The 17,653-nt window shown below is 43.6% G+C and overlaps 1 protein-coding gene across 1 annotated transcript in view; it reads right to left on the minus strand.

Moving 5' to 3' along the window:
* Nucleotides 1–17,653, minus strand: part of PLXND1 (plexin D1) — a 116,735-nt gene that overhangs the window by 49,523 nt on the left and 49,559 nt on the right. The window contains exons 8-15 of the mRNA XM_030206049.1: nucleotides 15,587–15,689; nucleotides 12,172–12,276; nucleotides 9,273–9,362; nucleotides 8,558–8,651; nucleotides 6,893–7,056; nucleotides 4,921–5,072; nucleotides 4,030–4,129; nucleotides 1,276–1,415 (exon numbers count right to left, since the gene is read on the minus strand). Of these exons, the coding sequence (XP_030061909.1) occupies nucleotides 1,276–1,415; nucleotides 4,030–4,129; nucleotides 4,921–5,072; nucleotides 6,893–7,056; nucleotides 8,558–8,651; nucleotides 9,273–9,362; nucleotides 12,172–12,276; nucleotides 15,587–15,689 (948 nt within the window). The remainder of the gene's footprint in view (nucleotides 1–1,275; nucleotides 1,416–4,029; nucleotides 4,130–4,920; nucleotides 5,073–6,892; nucleotides 7,057–8,557; nucleotides 8,652–9,272; nucleotides 9,363–12,171; nucleotides 12,277–15,586; nucleotides 15,690–17,653) is intronic.

Consider the following 17,653-nt stretch of genomic DNA (forward strand, 5'->3'; position numbering starts at 1 on the left):
ACTACAGGCTCTAAATCTCAGCAAAAAAGGCCAAGGAGGGACCATTCGCTGCTCACGTGCAGCCACCGTGTTTCAACAGTGAGCCTGATTCAGGAGTCTTTATATAAAATACGTAAAACCATCAAAAGGTCAATGAACATTGATACAAGCAGATGAGGAGCAGAGATAGCTCACTTTACGCTGAATTTCAAGTTGTTTTACAAAGGCCTTTTTAAAGACCATATGTCCTCATCTGCTTGTATCAACGTTCATTGACTTTTTGATGGTTTTACATATTTTATAGAAAGACCCTTGAAGCTGGCTCACTGCCGAAACACGGTGCTGTGTTGAGTCTTCACTAATAAATGTTTTACCATTATTTGAAGTCTCCTCGTTTGTTCCTGGTCAGCCTGGTCTATTTCCCACTCCTTTTGTTTCTCTGTTATTTTACTGTGGGTTCTCAGTGTTCTTCCACCTCGGCGGACCTCCACCAAACCTTTGACTTATTAAACCCTTCAAACATGTTTTCAAAAAGTAGAAAATAAGACAAAAAAATCCAGCGACTACTTAACTCAAAGGTGCTCTTCGCACTCCGTGCTAGCAATGAAGACAGTTTTAGTGTCCTCCCCACCCACCAAAGCATCTGAGGAAAAAACTCCCAAGTTCAAAAAGAAAATGGAAATACAAGTGAAGAAGTGAAAGGTGATGCCTATTTACTAGATTAACTTAACGCATGTCCTAGCTGGCTTTCAGGAGCCGGCACTCCATTCCTCAGTGCCTACATTACTTTATCCAAAAGAAGCAAAGGATGGCTTTTGCAAACATCGAGGGGGCAGTTCTGAATCGCCTGCACAGGGCTGGCACTGTAGGCGCTTTGCGTGAGGACCAACCTGAGCAGTTACCTTTTGACAATCACAAGCAAGGTCCATGTGAATCCCTTCCCCAGCTTGGTAAGCTCTATCAGGCAGGAACCTTGTCATCTCAAGACATATTGCCTGCAGAGCTGTGTATAATGTGCAGGCATGTTTGAAACTGCCACTAGTGCAGGCAACCAGTCAGAAGTGAAATCGTGCACATACATTTGCAAATCAAAAGTGTACAGGTTGTGTTATTGCTTATCCCCAACCCAACACACCTTGTGACACTGTAATTCACTGTGTGATGTGACAGTGGCAATTTTCAGTCCAGTGTAATAAATGCTTATGTACCCCAGAGAAATCTCTGAAAATTCTTCCCTAAATGATCAGGACACTCTGAAAGCTGCGACAGGCTGGCTGGGATACACTCGGTACTTACACAAGGTCGAAGCACTGCTGTGTGTCATTGACTAAAACGCGCAGATCAGATCCGATGTTCAGATTCATCCCAGTGATGGTGACTTTGGTTCCACCAGCTTTAGGGCCAAAGTGGGGAAACAAGGAATATACCTGGGGAAGCTACAGACAAAGACAGAGGCTCGTTCACAGTCCATCAGCACAGACGCACATATAACAGCCTGAACTGGGACCATATCTTTGATACAGCCTCAGGAAATCATGAGTTGTGAACCCATCCCCATTGCTGACAGGGCGAGATATAAGGAAAGTCACTTTACCATAACACATCTCGTTTTATCCAGCCACAATTAATGGCCTGAATATTTTCAAACTCTAACCTGTACTATCAGAGGCAGTAAAACATTGCTATAGGTGGTAATGAAGACTCTGAGTGATAAACTGTATAAGGACATAGAAGCAATATAGAGCCAATGAGTAGCCTAATGGTTAGTATAGTGAGCTCAGAACCTGGGGAATTGGGTTCAATTCCCACTGTGGCTCCTTGTGACCCTGGGCAAGTCACTTAATCCTCCATTGCTCCAGGTACAAAAAAACACTTCAGATCATGAGCTCACTAGGGACAGAAGAAAGTACCAGCAAATTTATTTATTTAGATTTTGCTCACACCTTTTTCAGTAGTAGCTCAAGGTGAGTTACATTCAGGTAGTCTGGATATTTACAGTGCTGTACAGTGCTGCTTATGTCTAGTAGCACTATAGAAATGATAAGTAGTAGCTTTATGGCTTCTTTTTTCCCCTGCATCTTGCCTAGGCAGCTTTAGGTAATTGTAATACCGCAAGAGCTGCCTCATAGGAACAGCTGTCTTCACCTTCCTTCCCCTTGGCAACTCAAGGCGGGACCCAAACCACTAGCCAGGTGGAGAAGCCCCTACGTCCTTTGGGCATTCCTAACGGCGTGCACCGTGACACATAACCACATTTTTAAGGGTCTGCCTATTCTGCACCGCAGGCACTTACTTCCTATTATAGAATCCCCACATAACCGGTAAAACATGCGCCTATGATTTAGGCGCAAACATTGACGCTAGGCATAAAGCAGTTGTAAGTACTAAGCACCTAAATGCCAGTGGTAAGTGCGTACCCTATAGTACTGTATAAGTTCCACATATGTGATCCTGCCCAGACTCCACCCATGTGCTATAAAATACTCACTATGTCAGACCTGCCAGTATTTACAGAATAGCGATGAAGTGGAACTTGGCATTCACACCCATATGTGCCACTATTGTAATCAGTTGTGTTTGTGTGTTCAGGGGGCAAATGATATTGCTTTATTTATACAGTTGCTCCCTATGGGGGTAATTCTATAAAGGAACTACCTGGCTGTAGATGGTAAGATGGCAACATTTTAGTCATTTCCATGTGTATTAAACATTTACATGCATAAATGAGCTGTTAGAGAGCACTGACCAGCAGAAAAGTACATGCAATGTGCATGCTATGTGTGAACAGGGTGCACTAGATGTGAATAGGGTGTACTATGTGGGAAGGAGGTGCACTGTTTGGAAAGAGGATGAACTATGTCTGAATAGAGTGTATACTATGCGTGAAGAGTGTGGAAAGAGTTTGTATTATGTGTGAATAGGGTGCACTATCTATGTCAGAAGATGCACTATGTGGAAAGAGGGGAGAGGGGAAGGACTTCCTTTCTCTGAAGAGGAGGAACCAGTGTCCAATTCTGGTCGCCACATGTCAAAAAAGATATAAAGGAATTGGAGAAGGTGCAGAGAAGGGTGACGAAAATGATAAAAGGGATGGAACGACTTCCCTATGAGGAAAGGCTGAGAAGGTTAGGGCTCTTCACCTTGGAGAAAAGGTGGCTGAGGGGTGATATGATAGAAGTCTACAAGATAATGAGCGGAGTAGAGCGGGCAGATGTGAAGCATTTGTTTACACTTTCAAACAACAACAAAACCAGGGGACACAAGATGAAGCTAGAATATGGTAGATTTAAAACAAACAGGAGAAAGTTTTTCTTTACTCAGCGTGTAGTTGGACTCTGGAACTCCTTACTGGAGAATGTAGTGACAGCAGCTGGCCTTACGGAGTTTAAGGGGGGTTTGGACAGATTCCTGAAGGAAAAGTCCATTGAACATTATTACATTTTTTTTTTTTGGGGGGGGGGGGGGGTTGCTGGGTTCTTGAGGCTTGGATTGGCCGCTGTTGGAGACAGGATGGTGGGCTTGATGGACCCTTGGTCTTTTCCGAGTATGGCAGTGCTTATGTGCTTATGTACTGCTGCTGAGTCTATAATCGGGTTTCTAAATGTTTAATAGTAGGATCAGAGCAGAGGGGTTAAATCCCATTAACTCTTCCTGTGACCCTGGGCAAGTCACTTCCCCTTAGCTTAGATCACAATCCCTCCTGGGTAGATTTACAAGCTGTACCTATACATGTAACTCACCTTGAGCTTAGATTTGGAAAGGGAGAGTAATAAAATCTACAATCATAATGCAAAGTATCCTGACCACTAGGGACAGAGGATACCTTGTGTCTGTGCTGTGTGCTGAAATGGATTGTCTATACACGCTAAAGGTGGCTTTTCATACTGCAACCAACTCACATGCATTTCTTGCACTATCAAACGATATCTGATCTGTTATGACACTGACGTCAGCACTGGCTTGTGTGAATGGATTTCCATCATATACCACAAAGTGTAGTAGTTTATCACCATAACCAAAAAAACACGCTCATGTAATGGACTCACTCACCACATAGGAGAACTTCTCGCTGGACGTCCCCTCTTTGCTCACGTTTACTAAGACTACATCTGAAAACACATCCAGGGCCCTTCCAGTCTGGCATACGATCCTGAAAGAAGAAGGGCACAGTCTGCATAAACTGGCAGATCTGGACAAGAGGCAAGAGCATCAGGGAGCCAAGCAGAGAGGAAGCTATGCAACCAAAAACAAAACAACAAAAACAAACAAACAAACCAACAACAACAGCAGCAGCAGCAGCAGCAGCAGCAGCAGCAAAACAAATAAATAAACTGGCAGATCTGGCCAAGAGCACCTGCATCAGGGAATCAAGGAGAGAAGATTACGGAAGCCATGCAATCAAAATAAGTAGTACTGATCAAATTCAAGGGAGATGGCTACATAGGCTTTAGAAACAGGGTGCAGAGAATAGGGTGCATTTTGTTTTACTTCTGGGACTGTTGTTCATTGAACTGAAGACACCATTTCAACACGAGCCACATAACAGCTGGCATTATTACACAGATGGGAAGTGGGCGAGCAGTGCTATATCACCGGGTAAAATGCTGGTATATCGGCAGTGTTATGAAACTGGTGCAATCATTCTGATTGAGAATCTTAACATTTGACTCTTTGCTAATGTTGAGATGTTACTTTCAGTTAATTGGAAATTAGCTGCCCCTCTTTAGTGAGGAAATGTGCAGGGTTAGACCGGTGCAGTAATTAACCCATCAGACATAAGGCAGTGAGTCAGCACATTGCGTCTGTACTTCTCAGGTGCTTGGGGGGGTGGGGGGGGAGAGGAACTCCGGGAAACTATTCAATCAGTGGCCACAGGAATTATCTTACAGCTGCGCTATGTAAGAAAGCAAGATGACCAGGGCTTTGGTGCTGGCCACTCACTCTTCAGATACCACATATCTGCCTTCCAGAAGGGCACATTTCACGCCGCCGATGCTCACAGCGCCAATGACGTCGCTGACTCTGCGGCCAAGGTTCCTCCCTCGGATTGTAAGAAGCGTTCCTCCTTCCACTGGGCCCTGGAGGGGCTCAATCTGCAGGTAAGACACAGGACAAAGGGCACAGGTCAGGCTTCTCTCTTTGTTTTGGAGTAAAAGCAGTGTGAAGAGTTGTGTCTTCTACTGACCCCCTGTAGGTAGGAAAAACTAAGGGACCTACTGGGAAGAAAACCTGGGTGACTCTTGCAAAGGTGACTTGAGGGCTAATTCTGTATATTCAGAAACAAAGCTACAGTTCTGTGCTCGTAATACTATGAGGAGCACCGATGTCACCATTACCTGCTACCTCTGCTACACTGTCCTGCTGTTCCTATTGCTACCCCTCGGTCCAACTTGAAAGGTGTGACTCTTCCTTACCAACAGATGTTACACAGCGAGGACTCAATTCTGTAAAAAATGCGAGTTCAGCGCTATTCTATAAACTGCACTCAAAGTTAGCCGCCATTTAAAGAACAGCGCTTAGCCTAGGGATCTGCACCTTGAGCACGAAGATTTACACCAACTAAACCATGGTGTAAATCTCCACATCTAACTTAGATGTGGATCCCCTGAATTCTATAACATTGCGCACAAATCCTAGAAATGCCTGGACCCACCCATCCCCTTCCCATGGCCACGCCTCTTTTCGGATCCACATGGAAAATGTTACGCACACATCTTTATAGAATAGCGACTGTAAAGATGCATAAGTAAATTCCAATTATTGCCAATTAGCTCCAATAATTGGTTGTTAGCACTCTGGCTCATTAAACAATTAAATTGCCTGCACAATTTGGGGCGAATGCAGGCTGTGTGAAATTGCAGGAGGACATTAGGAGGCTGGAAGATTGGCCGTTCACATGGAAGATGAAATTTAATTTGCACAAGTACAAAGTGATACACATTAGGAAGAATAATGCAAATTACAGCTACATGAAGCTAGATTTACATTAGGAGTCACCACTGAGGAACAGGATTTTGGTGTCATCATGGACAAAACATTAAAATCTTCAGCTCAGTGTGCAGCAGCAGCCCAAGTGTTAGGAACTATTAAAAAAGGAATAGAGAATAAGACCAAGAATAATATAATGCCGCTGTATCACCCGCATGATGAGACTACATCTTAAGTATTCAGTGCAATTCTGCTCGTTGCATCTCAAAAAAGGTAGAGTGGAACTGGAAAAGGTACAGAATGACCAAAATGATTGAGGGAATGGAACAACTCTCATATGAGGAAAGGCTAAAGAGGTTAGGGAGCTTCAGCTTGGAGAAGAGAAGGCTGAGAGGTGTCTATAAAATTCTGAATGGAGTGGAACGGGTAAACGTGAAATGAATTATGCCAAGAAGTTACTAGTAGCACATTTAAAACAAATAGGTGAAAATATTTTGTCACTCAATGCACAGTTAAGCTCTGGAACTTATTGGCAGAGCAAGTGGTAAAAGCATTTAGTGTAACTAGGTTTAAAGAATGTTTGGACAAGTTCCTGGAGGAAAAGCCCATAAGCCTATGTTAAGGTAGTCCTGGGAAAGCCACTGAGGTTAAGTAGCATGGAAGTTTGCTACTTTTCGGACTCGGTCAGGTCTTCTTACTGGACTATTGGAAACAGGATACTGGGCTAGATGGACCCTTGGTCTGACCCAATCAAAAGACAGGTGCCGTTTAGCCAACAATGGAAACAAGAAAAAAGTACCAAAACCAAAGTCCAATAAAAATAGTTAAGCTAATTTATTAAACAACGCCCTATCTGATGAATACTCTAAAACCCTGATTGGCTGGGTGGGTCCCGAGGACTGGGTTAAGAATCCCTGATATAGACATATTAAAAGCTCTGACTGGCTGACTGGGACTTCTACACTACAGAAATGAAGGTCCTTACCTTTCTAATCTCCGGAGCAGGGCAGGTGTCTGGGATTTGCTGAGAGTCAGTGTTCAGTTTGCAGGTGGAACTGCTGTCGGTCCAGATGCAGCGATGTCCCAGATCTACTCGCCCCAGACACTGGGAGCAGTCCAAGCTTCCTGCGGCACAGTTGTAGACTTCCACTGAAAGAGAGCAGACAGTCGGCCTTTCCTTCAGATAAAATCCTCAAAGCTACTGAAACTCAGTGAACTTGCAAATGCAGTGTACAAGCCCCTGTGTCACACCTGAACTCACCTTAGCTGACATTGTATGGCAATCTGATTGTTTCAATTTTTCTTGGAATTCAGGTTTAATTTCTGGCTTTCAGGTCCAATCTTTCCAAGAACACCTGCCCCCAAAATCTTTGTCCTCTCTGTCTAAAATACCTATCCTACAGTGCTTAGAGAAAACAGCTTTACAAAATATCTTCAGGAGAAACCACTGGTTGTTTTAGTAGCCACCCTATAGACTGACTCCATTCTGTTTATATCTTTTTTTTGTTACATTTGTACCCTGTGCTTTCTCACTCATGGCAGGCTCAGTGCAGCTTACATGGGGCAATGGAGGGTTAAGTGACTTGCCCAGAGTCACAAGGAGCTGCCTGTCCCTGAAGTGGGAATTGAACTCAGTTCCCCAGGACCAAAGTCCACCACCCTAACCACTAGGCTACTCCTCCACTCCTTTTTGAAGGTGGGGTCTCCAGAATTAAACTCAATATTCTAAATGAGGTCTCAGCGGAGTCTTATTCAGACGCATCATCAACAACTTTTTCTTACTGGCCATTCTTTTCCCTATGCGCCTAATCGTCCTTCTGGATTTCACCATCACCTTCTCTACGTGTTTGGCCACCTTAAGATCATCAGATATGATCAAACCCAGCAAGACCTCTAGATAACAGGGATCTAACGTCAGGTATTAACCCACCCACCCCACCCCGTGTCTCTATGCTAAAATCACTTCTAAAAGCAGATTGAGTTGTCATCAATAAATCATATTGGTCTAGATATTCTCCTAATTGTTTACCTACAATGCTTTCCACGATTTCTGTCTGAGACAGAGAGAGATATATATAATGGAGATTTCTGAACTGAGTCTGAATGAATCAGGTGGATAAAGAAATAAATGCACTCTTAAGAAAATGAATGTTATGGTTTCTCAGTTACAGTGTTTCCGAAGGTATGCTTTAGCCAGAGGAATAAAGCAGGAACCCCTTGCTCTTCTGTATAGGTTTTATTTTCTGCTTTATATAAAGGTTAAATGTTAATGAAAAGGATAGAAAGAAATCCAGAAGCTGAGTCACAGGAAGAGTAGCTGAATTGATGTGGTGGCTTCACAGAGCTTTAAGTTTGGTCAGGAGTTTCTCTGTTCCCAATACATCACAGCTGGTCTTTCCCCCCTCCCTAGCTCTGTTTATCTGCTTTTAGCAAAATTCTTGCTCTGATCCTGGGAAAAATCATTTTTGCCTTATTCCTGCGTGAATATTCACATTGTGCTGATGAGTGATTATCCTTCTGATATGTCTGGCGTATGTGAAGGAAAACAGCCCCACCAGTAGGATTAAAAGCTCTCTCTCCTACTAAAATGGCTTTTATAGTAGACCTATGGTGACCCCAGAAATGCAAGAAACAAAATCTTATCTGGAACCTGTCATCCTCTTTGGACTGTCAAGAAAGTGTCCGGGGTTCTCCTTGTACTGCAGGTTCACCGGGAAGTGATGGCTCCTCTCAGAAGTGTGCAGCTGGAAGAGGAAGAAAGAAGGACAAGTCAGAACTAGCAGGGTGGCCAACCTTCAAATGCCATGCAAGGAAAACTTTAGGATGCGTGGGGAGAAGGAGGAGGGGATATCTGAAGCCTCCACTGGAATGGACTGTATTATATGAATTGTCTTTTGCAGAACAAGACAAAGAAAATGGTTAGTTTTTTTGTTGTTATTTTGTAAAAGACTGAGGGGCTATGGCTCTAGGGGAAATCAGAGTATGGTGGACTTATGGCACAGGCTGCAGGGGACATAGGTCTCCTGGGGGTTATGCTTGCCCTAAAGAGGAGAAAGGTAGCTGCCACTAGTTCAGGGACTCAATTCTAAGTAAGTAAATAAACACATAATCAATTCTAAATAAATACATAAACATGAAATCAATTCGAAAGAAAGAAAGAAAGAAAGAAAGAAAGAAAGAAAGAAAGAAAGAAAGAAAGAAAGAAAGAAAGGATACAGCAGGTTCTACCAGACATATCATGATAACAAACTTTGCTGACAAGAGTCAAGTCTCTGTGTACCAAAGAAAGAGCAATGCAAAACATGGAGCATGGACCAGTCAGAAATGTAAGCCAAAATACAAAAGTAACCCCAAGCAGTCCTTACCAGAACACCACTGCACTTCACTGCTGAGGAATTCACCCATCTGGCGTCATATGTCCTGTCCACTCCAAAATCACACTCCAAATTGTTGCCCTGGAAAAGGGGACAGTGAGAGCTTCCACCTGGCTGTTCTCCATTACTAAGTCCCTAGTGAGCTCACAGTGCAAGCCTGCATAGAGGGGGATCACTTTGCCTGACAATGATCCTGGACTTCACTCCTTTCTCATGCTCCGTGGGTAGATGAGAGAGGCCTTCTGACTCCTATCTGCCACCCAAGCCTCTGAAAACAATGAGTTCATAACCTGGCAGCCTCTTGTTTGTGTTGCCTCTGCGTTTGAAAAAACGTGAACCCAGCACCTTGATGGAGACATTTATTATAATATGTTGAGTGCTCATGGCCAACTGTGTGTGTCTAGTAGTTAGAGCAATGGGCTACAAGCAAGAGTGAAATGCCTTTAAGACCCATTTCCCCAACTAAAACACATTAGGTAAGTCCTTGTACTTCTTGCTGCTTCAGGTACCTGATTAGGTTATAAGCTCATGAGGGAGGGCTCATTGTACCTAAATATTAATAAAGCTATTGTCTGCCTTGCGCATTATCTGGAAAGGCAGGTTAACATTTTCTTGCATAAAACCTTGATTTGGGAATATTTCCTCATTCCCGAACAGTTAATGATCTAAGGTTGTACCTAAGGCAGCAAAAAGTAAAGTGACTTGCCCAAGGTCAGAAGGAGCATCAGTGAAGGTTGAACACTGGCTTCCCTGGTTCTCAGCCTATTACTCTGACCACTAGGCTGCTCCTCCACTCCACTTATAGGACTTGAAATTAGGCCCACTGTGGTGAAACAGGGAATTTTCCTGCTTGTAAATTGTATAGCTACTTTTTTAGGATGTGTATTTCCCTTATTTGGCCAGCAGATGGTGTCTGTCCTTTGTTTGTAAAGTTGTTACAGACTGACAGTTTCTGCTTCCCACTAAACTGAGGAGAAGTAATCTGCACTGCTGTTGGTCAGAGGCCCCTCAGTGTTTATGCTTTGGGCTCTGACTGAATCTGCTTGAAATCTTTAGTCTCAGAGTGGGCATGTGGAAGGCACAGACCTCTATACTGAGACTTTGTTCAAAGACTGTGAGCAGTTAATTTTCCTGAACTCCCCAGGTACTACTCAGGTAGTGAATGTTTGGTTAGTTTAATATTGATTCCTGTTTAATTTACCTGTTATTGCCTGCTGATTACACCCTATTCCTCCATTCACTGTTCTAACTTGTTATGATAATAAATCAATTTATTTATTAGCTCTGTTTGTCCTGGACTGACTAAGAATCCTGGTGGTTTGTGTTTTGGGTCTGTGGGTGCTTTCTAGGAACTTTGGGACCCCTGGAAGTGTGGCCCCAGTGTCCTTAGAAATCACTGGGAAATTAAGTTGCGGGTGGGAGATGCGCCCAGAGGCAAGTATAACCCAGTAGGTGGGTGGAAGGGTATGCCAGAGTAGAGCACATGCACAGGTGGTAGTGGGCCTGAGCAGTGCTGGGACAGACCCTCTAGGTGGCCACAGGATTAGCCCCAGGTGGGTGCTAGGTGTGGAGTTCCATGACAACCTCCAAGTGCTGAGCATAATTAATAGCTCCTCTCCCCATACCTCGTGGTGTTGGAAAAAAAGAGCTACAAGGCAGACTGCAACTCTTTCTGTGCATATGAAAAATGTGAATTGAGCTTACAGGCATTTAGAGGACACACAGAATACATCAGACACTATGAAAAAAGGCGCAGCTGCATGGTTTCCAAAGGAATATCGACTGCTTTTCTGAGGATTTCACGAGTATGCTTTAGGTTGTATTGTATTTTTTAATGTGTTATTGCACTTTTATGTTATTACAGTTTATCTTGTTTTTTTGTACTTTGATATTATTAATATTTCTTTGCACCCCCACTGTGCTACTTGACTGTAGATTGCAGTACATTAAATAATAATGAAATCAAACTTATATTCCACTAAATCATAATAGTTGAAGGCAGAGTACAATAACGAAGTAAGGGCTGTGTTTAGTAAGCCGCGCTGTAGGCATGCTAGCGTTTCTAGCGCAAGCTAATGCTAGAGACACCCATGGGTGTCTCTTGCGTTAGTGTGCACTAATTTTAGCACGTGCTAAGAACAGTAGCGCACCTTAGTAAACAGGGCCCTAAATATGTATAAAATCACAATAACAAAATCAAATTAAACATGCCAAAACTGAAATAAATAGAACAAATGTAAAGCAATAATAACATTAAAAATCTAACAAAAATAGAACTTCAGTTGATTTTGCCTTACTCAACCAGTTTTTGTATTCTACAACCCTACAAAACGGATCCAAAGTTTGCAAAGTGATTTTTGAACATGCGCATTGGTTTACACATTTCAAGTGTCATCCTCAACAAATATTGGTCAAATTCTTTACTAAGCTGCGGGAAAAAGAGACCTGTGGTAGTGGCAGGGGCTGTTTTTCCCATGAACCAGGGCCCTTTTTACCTCAGTGGTTAACCCCCCCCCCAAAAAAAAAATGGCCACGAAGCAAAATAACTTTTACCGCATGGCCATGAGGCGTGGAGCACTTACCGTCACCCATTGAAGTGGTAATAAGGGCTCCTGCAGTAACTCAGCAGTAACCAGGCAGCGCATGGCAAATGCCAGATTACTGCCAGGCTAGTGCTGCATTATAAAAAAAAATAGCACACACTAGATCTAGAACTACCACTGGCAGCTGCGTTGGGCCAGTGGTCGTTCCAATTCAGCGTGCAGTGAACTCACGTTGGGCTTACTGACACTTTGTAAAAGGGCCCCTGAGTTTTCACAGTTTTGATCTTGCGATCTTAGTACAGACTTAATCCCCAACCCTTCTGCAGATTCTTCCCTGGTTGATTTACCTGCAGTGGTGCAACATTTGCAAGTGATATTGTAATGTCCAGAGAAACCGCTGTGGGGGCTGGAGTCAGCGACGTGGGTATGATCTGTGGACAAATCTCGCTGCTCTGTTATTTAAAAAAAGAAAAGAGCTATGTGAGATGTCTCAGAAACACTTCCCTAAGGCTCAGCCAGGCTGTCACTTATACTAACATATTTATTATTAATTTGGATTTTGCTCACACCTTTTTCAGTGGTAGCTCAAGGTACACTGTGTATTTCCCTGGAGGTCTCATAATCTAACTTTGTACCTGAGGCAATGGAGGGTTAACTCCAGGCTCCGCCCTTTCTGCCTTGCCTCACCCTATGCTTGGAATAAACTCCCTGAGCCCATACGCCAAGCCCCCTCCCTGCCCATCTTCAAATCCTTGCTCAAAGCCCACCTCTTCAATGTCGCCTTCGGCACCTAACCATTATACTTCTGTTCAGGAAATCTAGACTGCCCCAATTTGATCGACTGCACTTTTTGTCCTTTAGAATGTAAGCTCCTTTGAGCAGGGACTGCCCTCTGTGTTAAATTGTACAGCGCTGCGTAACCCTGGTAGCGCTTTAGAAATGTTAAGTAGTAGTAGTAGTTAAGTGACTTGCCCAAGATCACAAGGAGCAGCAGTGGGATTTGAACTGGGTACCTCTGGATGGCAAAACAGGTGCTTTAACCAATAAGCCTCTCCTCCACTCATAGTAACAGAGGGCTGTTAAATACTAGCACAGTTGTACCTGCCTCTCTGCGCAGAAAATACAGGTTACCTCCTTTGTGCCTTTGTTCAGGACTGTATCTGTCACTCTGTGCAGGTTACATCCTCTATGTCATTTGTTTTGCTCTGATCCCATCCTGATCCTTGATAGAGACCCTCCCCATGTTTCCCATGTCATAAACAACATGATACAAACTTTCAGTAATAATTGCCGGAAAGGACATTAATTGCTAAAGATATCTTTACACCCTACTCAGGTGAAGTTGTTGACGCTGTAACATTTAATTTACAACCTTGAGAAAAGGCTCCTGCAAATCTGTTGCAAACAGATCGTATAAATCCAAATGGAATGTTCTAATGAAAATTATCTCAAGGTATCTTCCAATTTAAAACATTTCCATTTTTCTTCTATTTTTCTGTCATGCAGAACAACGAATCTGTAACATTTTCTGAGCACTTAAACCGCTCAGAAGTTTTAAATATGCCCTTAAGGGAATGGAATTATTTTAAAGTGCTTGTTTGACCCTGAAATATGTTTCAGTCGTTATCATGACATTGATCTTAACCATGTGCAGTAGGTGCCTGCCTCTGATGAGGATTAAAGAGGAAGAGAGAACATTAAGAGAATGTGAAGGAAGAGAGAAAGTTTAAATCAATCTTCCAGTGCTCAGATCTGCCTCCAGCACTGGGCTCTGGAAAGAAACTGGTTTTATTTACTATCCCACCATAGCTCTGAGATCTTTCATATCACAAGGCTGAGCTTGGATTTCTATATAAATATACTTCAGGAGATGAATGAGCCAGTCTTCCTCAGACCTCTGCCCCATTCATTTGTTTTTGGAAAGCTAATTTAGGATGAACTTCTCAAAGTCTCATTGCGAGGTGGAGCTTGGAATGATTGACCCTGAGGGAGTAAAGTGTCTGCTACTCTGACAAAGATCTGGTCCTCCCCTGGTTTGCTGCTTGGTGTTGTAGTGGATTAGCTATAAAGTAAGACATGAAAGCATCAAAAAGGTTAATCACAACAGCAGGACCACTTGGAGAGGTTTATGGGACAATCATTCAGTCTGTGAGACTGGACACCTTCAATAACAAATCAGGATAGAGTGAGAGTTCCATAAAGTTAAGAGCTTCTGCACTGACACTGCGAAACCAGGTTCACAGGGTTAGAAACTGAGAACTGGTTGATGACTCCAGCTGACACTACACTTTTAAGCAACCAGTAGCTTGAGAAGAAGAAAACTGAATGAGCTGGGAGGTGAAGGCTGAGGAGGGAGCCATCAGGGCAGTGCTGCAGCTGCAGAGCATTTTTTGTGAGGTGGCCAAATCATCAGGAGCCCAAAGGGAAGAACGAGTGAGGAAGATTCCCACAGTCCCTCAGGATGGTTTCGATGAAGAGTGTGAATCCAGGAGCACAAACGAGAGCTTTGGACGTCTCTAATCACTAAGGGCTCCTTTTACTAAGCCACAGTAAGCGCTAGCGTTATTGCAGTTTAAAATGGCTTACCGCAGGATACGCCAAGGTGTCCCGTGTGTGTGCAAGCCATTCACTAAGAAATCATTTAAATTTTTTCATAGGGGGCATATCTGTGGGGGGGGGGGGGGGGGGGGGGTGAAGGAGAGTGGATGTTTCTACACTAATCAGTTAGTGCATCTGCATTAGCGCAGGAATAACGTGCCAGCCATAGGTGGCAGTAAGGCTCATGCGCTAGTTTTTATTCATGGCAGCATTAGTACATGGCCATTAAATTGGAAAATTGGCCATATATTGGCTGCACTAATATGGCTTTAGTGAAGGGCTGCAAAGACAAGGCCGGGCCCGGGGCAAACACCCCCCTGGGCCCGTGTGCCACTGCCCTCCTCTGGGTCCACACGCCGCCCCTCTCCAGGCCCGTGTACCGCCCCCTCCCTCCAGGCCCGCATACCGCCCCCTCCCCCCAGGCATGCTTACCTGCTTGTCTTCTCTCCTGCTAATTCTGCTCTGCTGCACAGGTCCTTCTTCCTGCTGCATCCAAACAAGAAGTACTTTACACAGGACGCAGGACGCGACAGGAAGAAGGAAATGTGGCACACAGGAGCAGGACAGCCATGCTAGCACCAGGTGGGTGCCAGGTCCCCCTTGGAGGCCAGGCCCTGGGGAATTTTGCCCACTCTGCCCCCCCTCCGTCGGCGGCCCTGCCTTAATGTGTGGGAAAGACCCACGTAAGGGGCTCTAAGGCCATATTTTTGCACAGCTTAGTAAAAGGACCCTAAGAATGATAGTATGAATGACTAGTACAGCAGCAGTGTAAAGTTGTGCCACACTAGAGGATTCACAAGAAGATAAAGTACTGCAGAGGGCAGGTAAATTCCGAGAGTTTTGTGCTCTGCACTGGACAAAGGTTCACACCCCTGTGTTGGAGGCGTGGAAGTGCCCCCCAACAGGAAGCCAAGTCCTACAGTGCTCAATGCAAGGCAGAAAAAGCGCCAGACAAAAAATAGAGGGAGATGGTCTTGTACTGTTGGTATTTAAAATTAAGCCGAATCTTACTTCAGGGGAAACAGAATAATAATTAGCTACGGAAGAAAGTTCTGGTGTTTCATTTCCAGATGTTGGTTCTACCAATCTGGTTCAGCCCAATGTCAGTCAGAAGCAGGCACAGTAACAGGAGTGAAACATCAGGGAAAGCTCAGTCTGTCTTACCGCTAGTGTCAGTGAGCTCTGGCACTCGGATACATTGGACACACATACGTGTTTCTGAACACACCAGTGACACTCCCATTGGGCTGTGAGACAGCTGGTGCACCTAAAACATAGAGCAGACAAAAAAAAATGTCTGAAAACACATTGGAAGGGAATTCTAAATAAAGACAAGAACAATGAGGAGGCAGAAAATAAGAAATTGTTATCTTAGCCAAATTCTGGTGGAAAGTTGGCAAGCTGGAGGATCTGACTCAGAAAGCGCAGCTCTTTCTCATCTTGTATCTGTAGGAAATATTTTATCCTTTAAAATCTGCAGCATGCAAATAGCATGTCTCATCCAGGAATGAGCATCAGAGTATAATGGACAGATAAAGACCATATGGCCTACCCAGTCTGCCCATCCATGTCATCTACTCTCCCTATCACTCCCTTACAGATCCTATGGACTTGTCCCAAGCTCTCTTGAACTCAGATACTGTTTTCCTCTCCAACACTTCCACCGGGAGGCCATTCCACAAATTCACCACCCTTTCTGTAAAGGGTAGTGAAAGTATGGCATGGCCTTCTGGTGGACATAGTGGAGATAAAGCCTATCTCAATTCAAGAGAGCTTGGGACAAGCACACAGGATCTCTAAGGCAGTGATAAGAAGAGGAGATGGCACGGATGGGCAGACTGGATGGGCCATATGGTCTTACAATCAATGCTTGCATGTTGTACATAGCAAAATTAGATCTGTGTGTTTCACAATCAATAAAGATTAGGGCAAAACCCTAGAAAATATGAAGCAATAAAAGACAAAAGGCTAGATTTTATATTGGCGCCTGAAAAATCTGTGTGGTAAAAAACTACACCTACATTTTATACAATCAGCTTAAATTTCCACATGGTATACAGAATATGACAAGCAGTTCTCTGCGCAACCAAATTTGGTAGTGTCCATTTAGGCTATGCTTTACTTGCCTAAATCCTGACGCCTACATTAGGCGCAGAGCGGATGCATTCTATAATAACGCGCACAGATTTTTGAAGCACCCACGACCTGCCCATTCCATGCATATAACCACGTCCGTTTCAACTACACGACTTGGAATTTACATACATCACGTTACAGAATACGCTTAGGGTCTCTTTTACAAAGTCGCACTACCAATTCTCGGTGCAGCAAATGAGAGGAAGCCCATTTAATTCCTACGGGCTTCCTCTCATTTGCCGCATGGGAATCGCTAGTGCGGCTTTGTAAAAGAAGCCCTAAGTGAGTTTGCGCATAAATGTTAATTAAGGCCAATTAGTGTTGATAACTGCTTGTTAACATCCAATTAACAGCCCTGATTAGCTTGTTAACCAATTAAGTTATACACATTATTATAGAATATGCTTCAATTTCCAAGTGGAAATTAAACCACCATATATAGAATTTGGGGGAAAATTAACATCAATCATGATAAACAAAACTTTTGAAATAACCAACTTTTATGCAATTTTCTAAACGTGATCTATCTATCTATCTATCTATCTATCTATCTATCTATCTATCTATCTATCTATCTATCTATCTATCTATCTATCTATAACATGCTCCACCATTTAGTTACCTGGTAAGAAAATGTCACTGTGAATTGTGTTTTGTTACAGCATTTAAAGGTGAGGGAAACTGAAACCTTATCTGCCTTCATCTTCTCTGTTTCTGTGTTTATGTTTAAGCCTCTGCTGACTGTTTAAATCCCTTTAAACTACTCATGGGACCCTCAATGGGAAGATCAGAATTACAAGTCCATGCACGCAAAAATGGTAAAAGCATGTCTGGATTAGCCTCTTCCTTGTCACATAGAGTCTGGGGCAGCCCTACCTGTAGATCAGTGTTTCCAAAGCCCGGTCCTGGAGTGCCAGTCAGGTTTTCAGGATATCCACAATGAATATGCATGAAAGAGATTTGCATATAATGGAGGCTTCTTGCATATTGATTGTGGATATCCTGAAAACCTGACTGTAGGACTGGACTGGAAAACACTGATGTAAATGACCTGCTGATTTACCTGATGCTCCAGGTCTGGCCTATTTGTGCAGC

Source organism: Microcaecilia unicolor, chromosome 6, assembly GCF_901765095.1.
Source record: "Microcaecilia unicolor chromosome 6, aMicUni1.1, whole genome shotgun sequence".
In the NCBI taxonomy this organism is placed as follows: domain Eukaryota; kingdom Metazoa; phylum Chordata; class Amphibia; order Gymnophiona; family Siphonopidae; genus Microcaecilia; species Microcaecilia unicolor.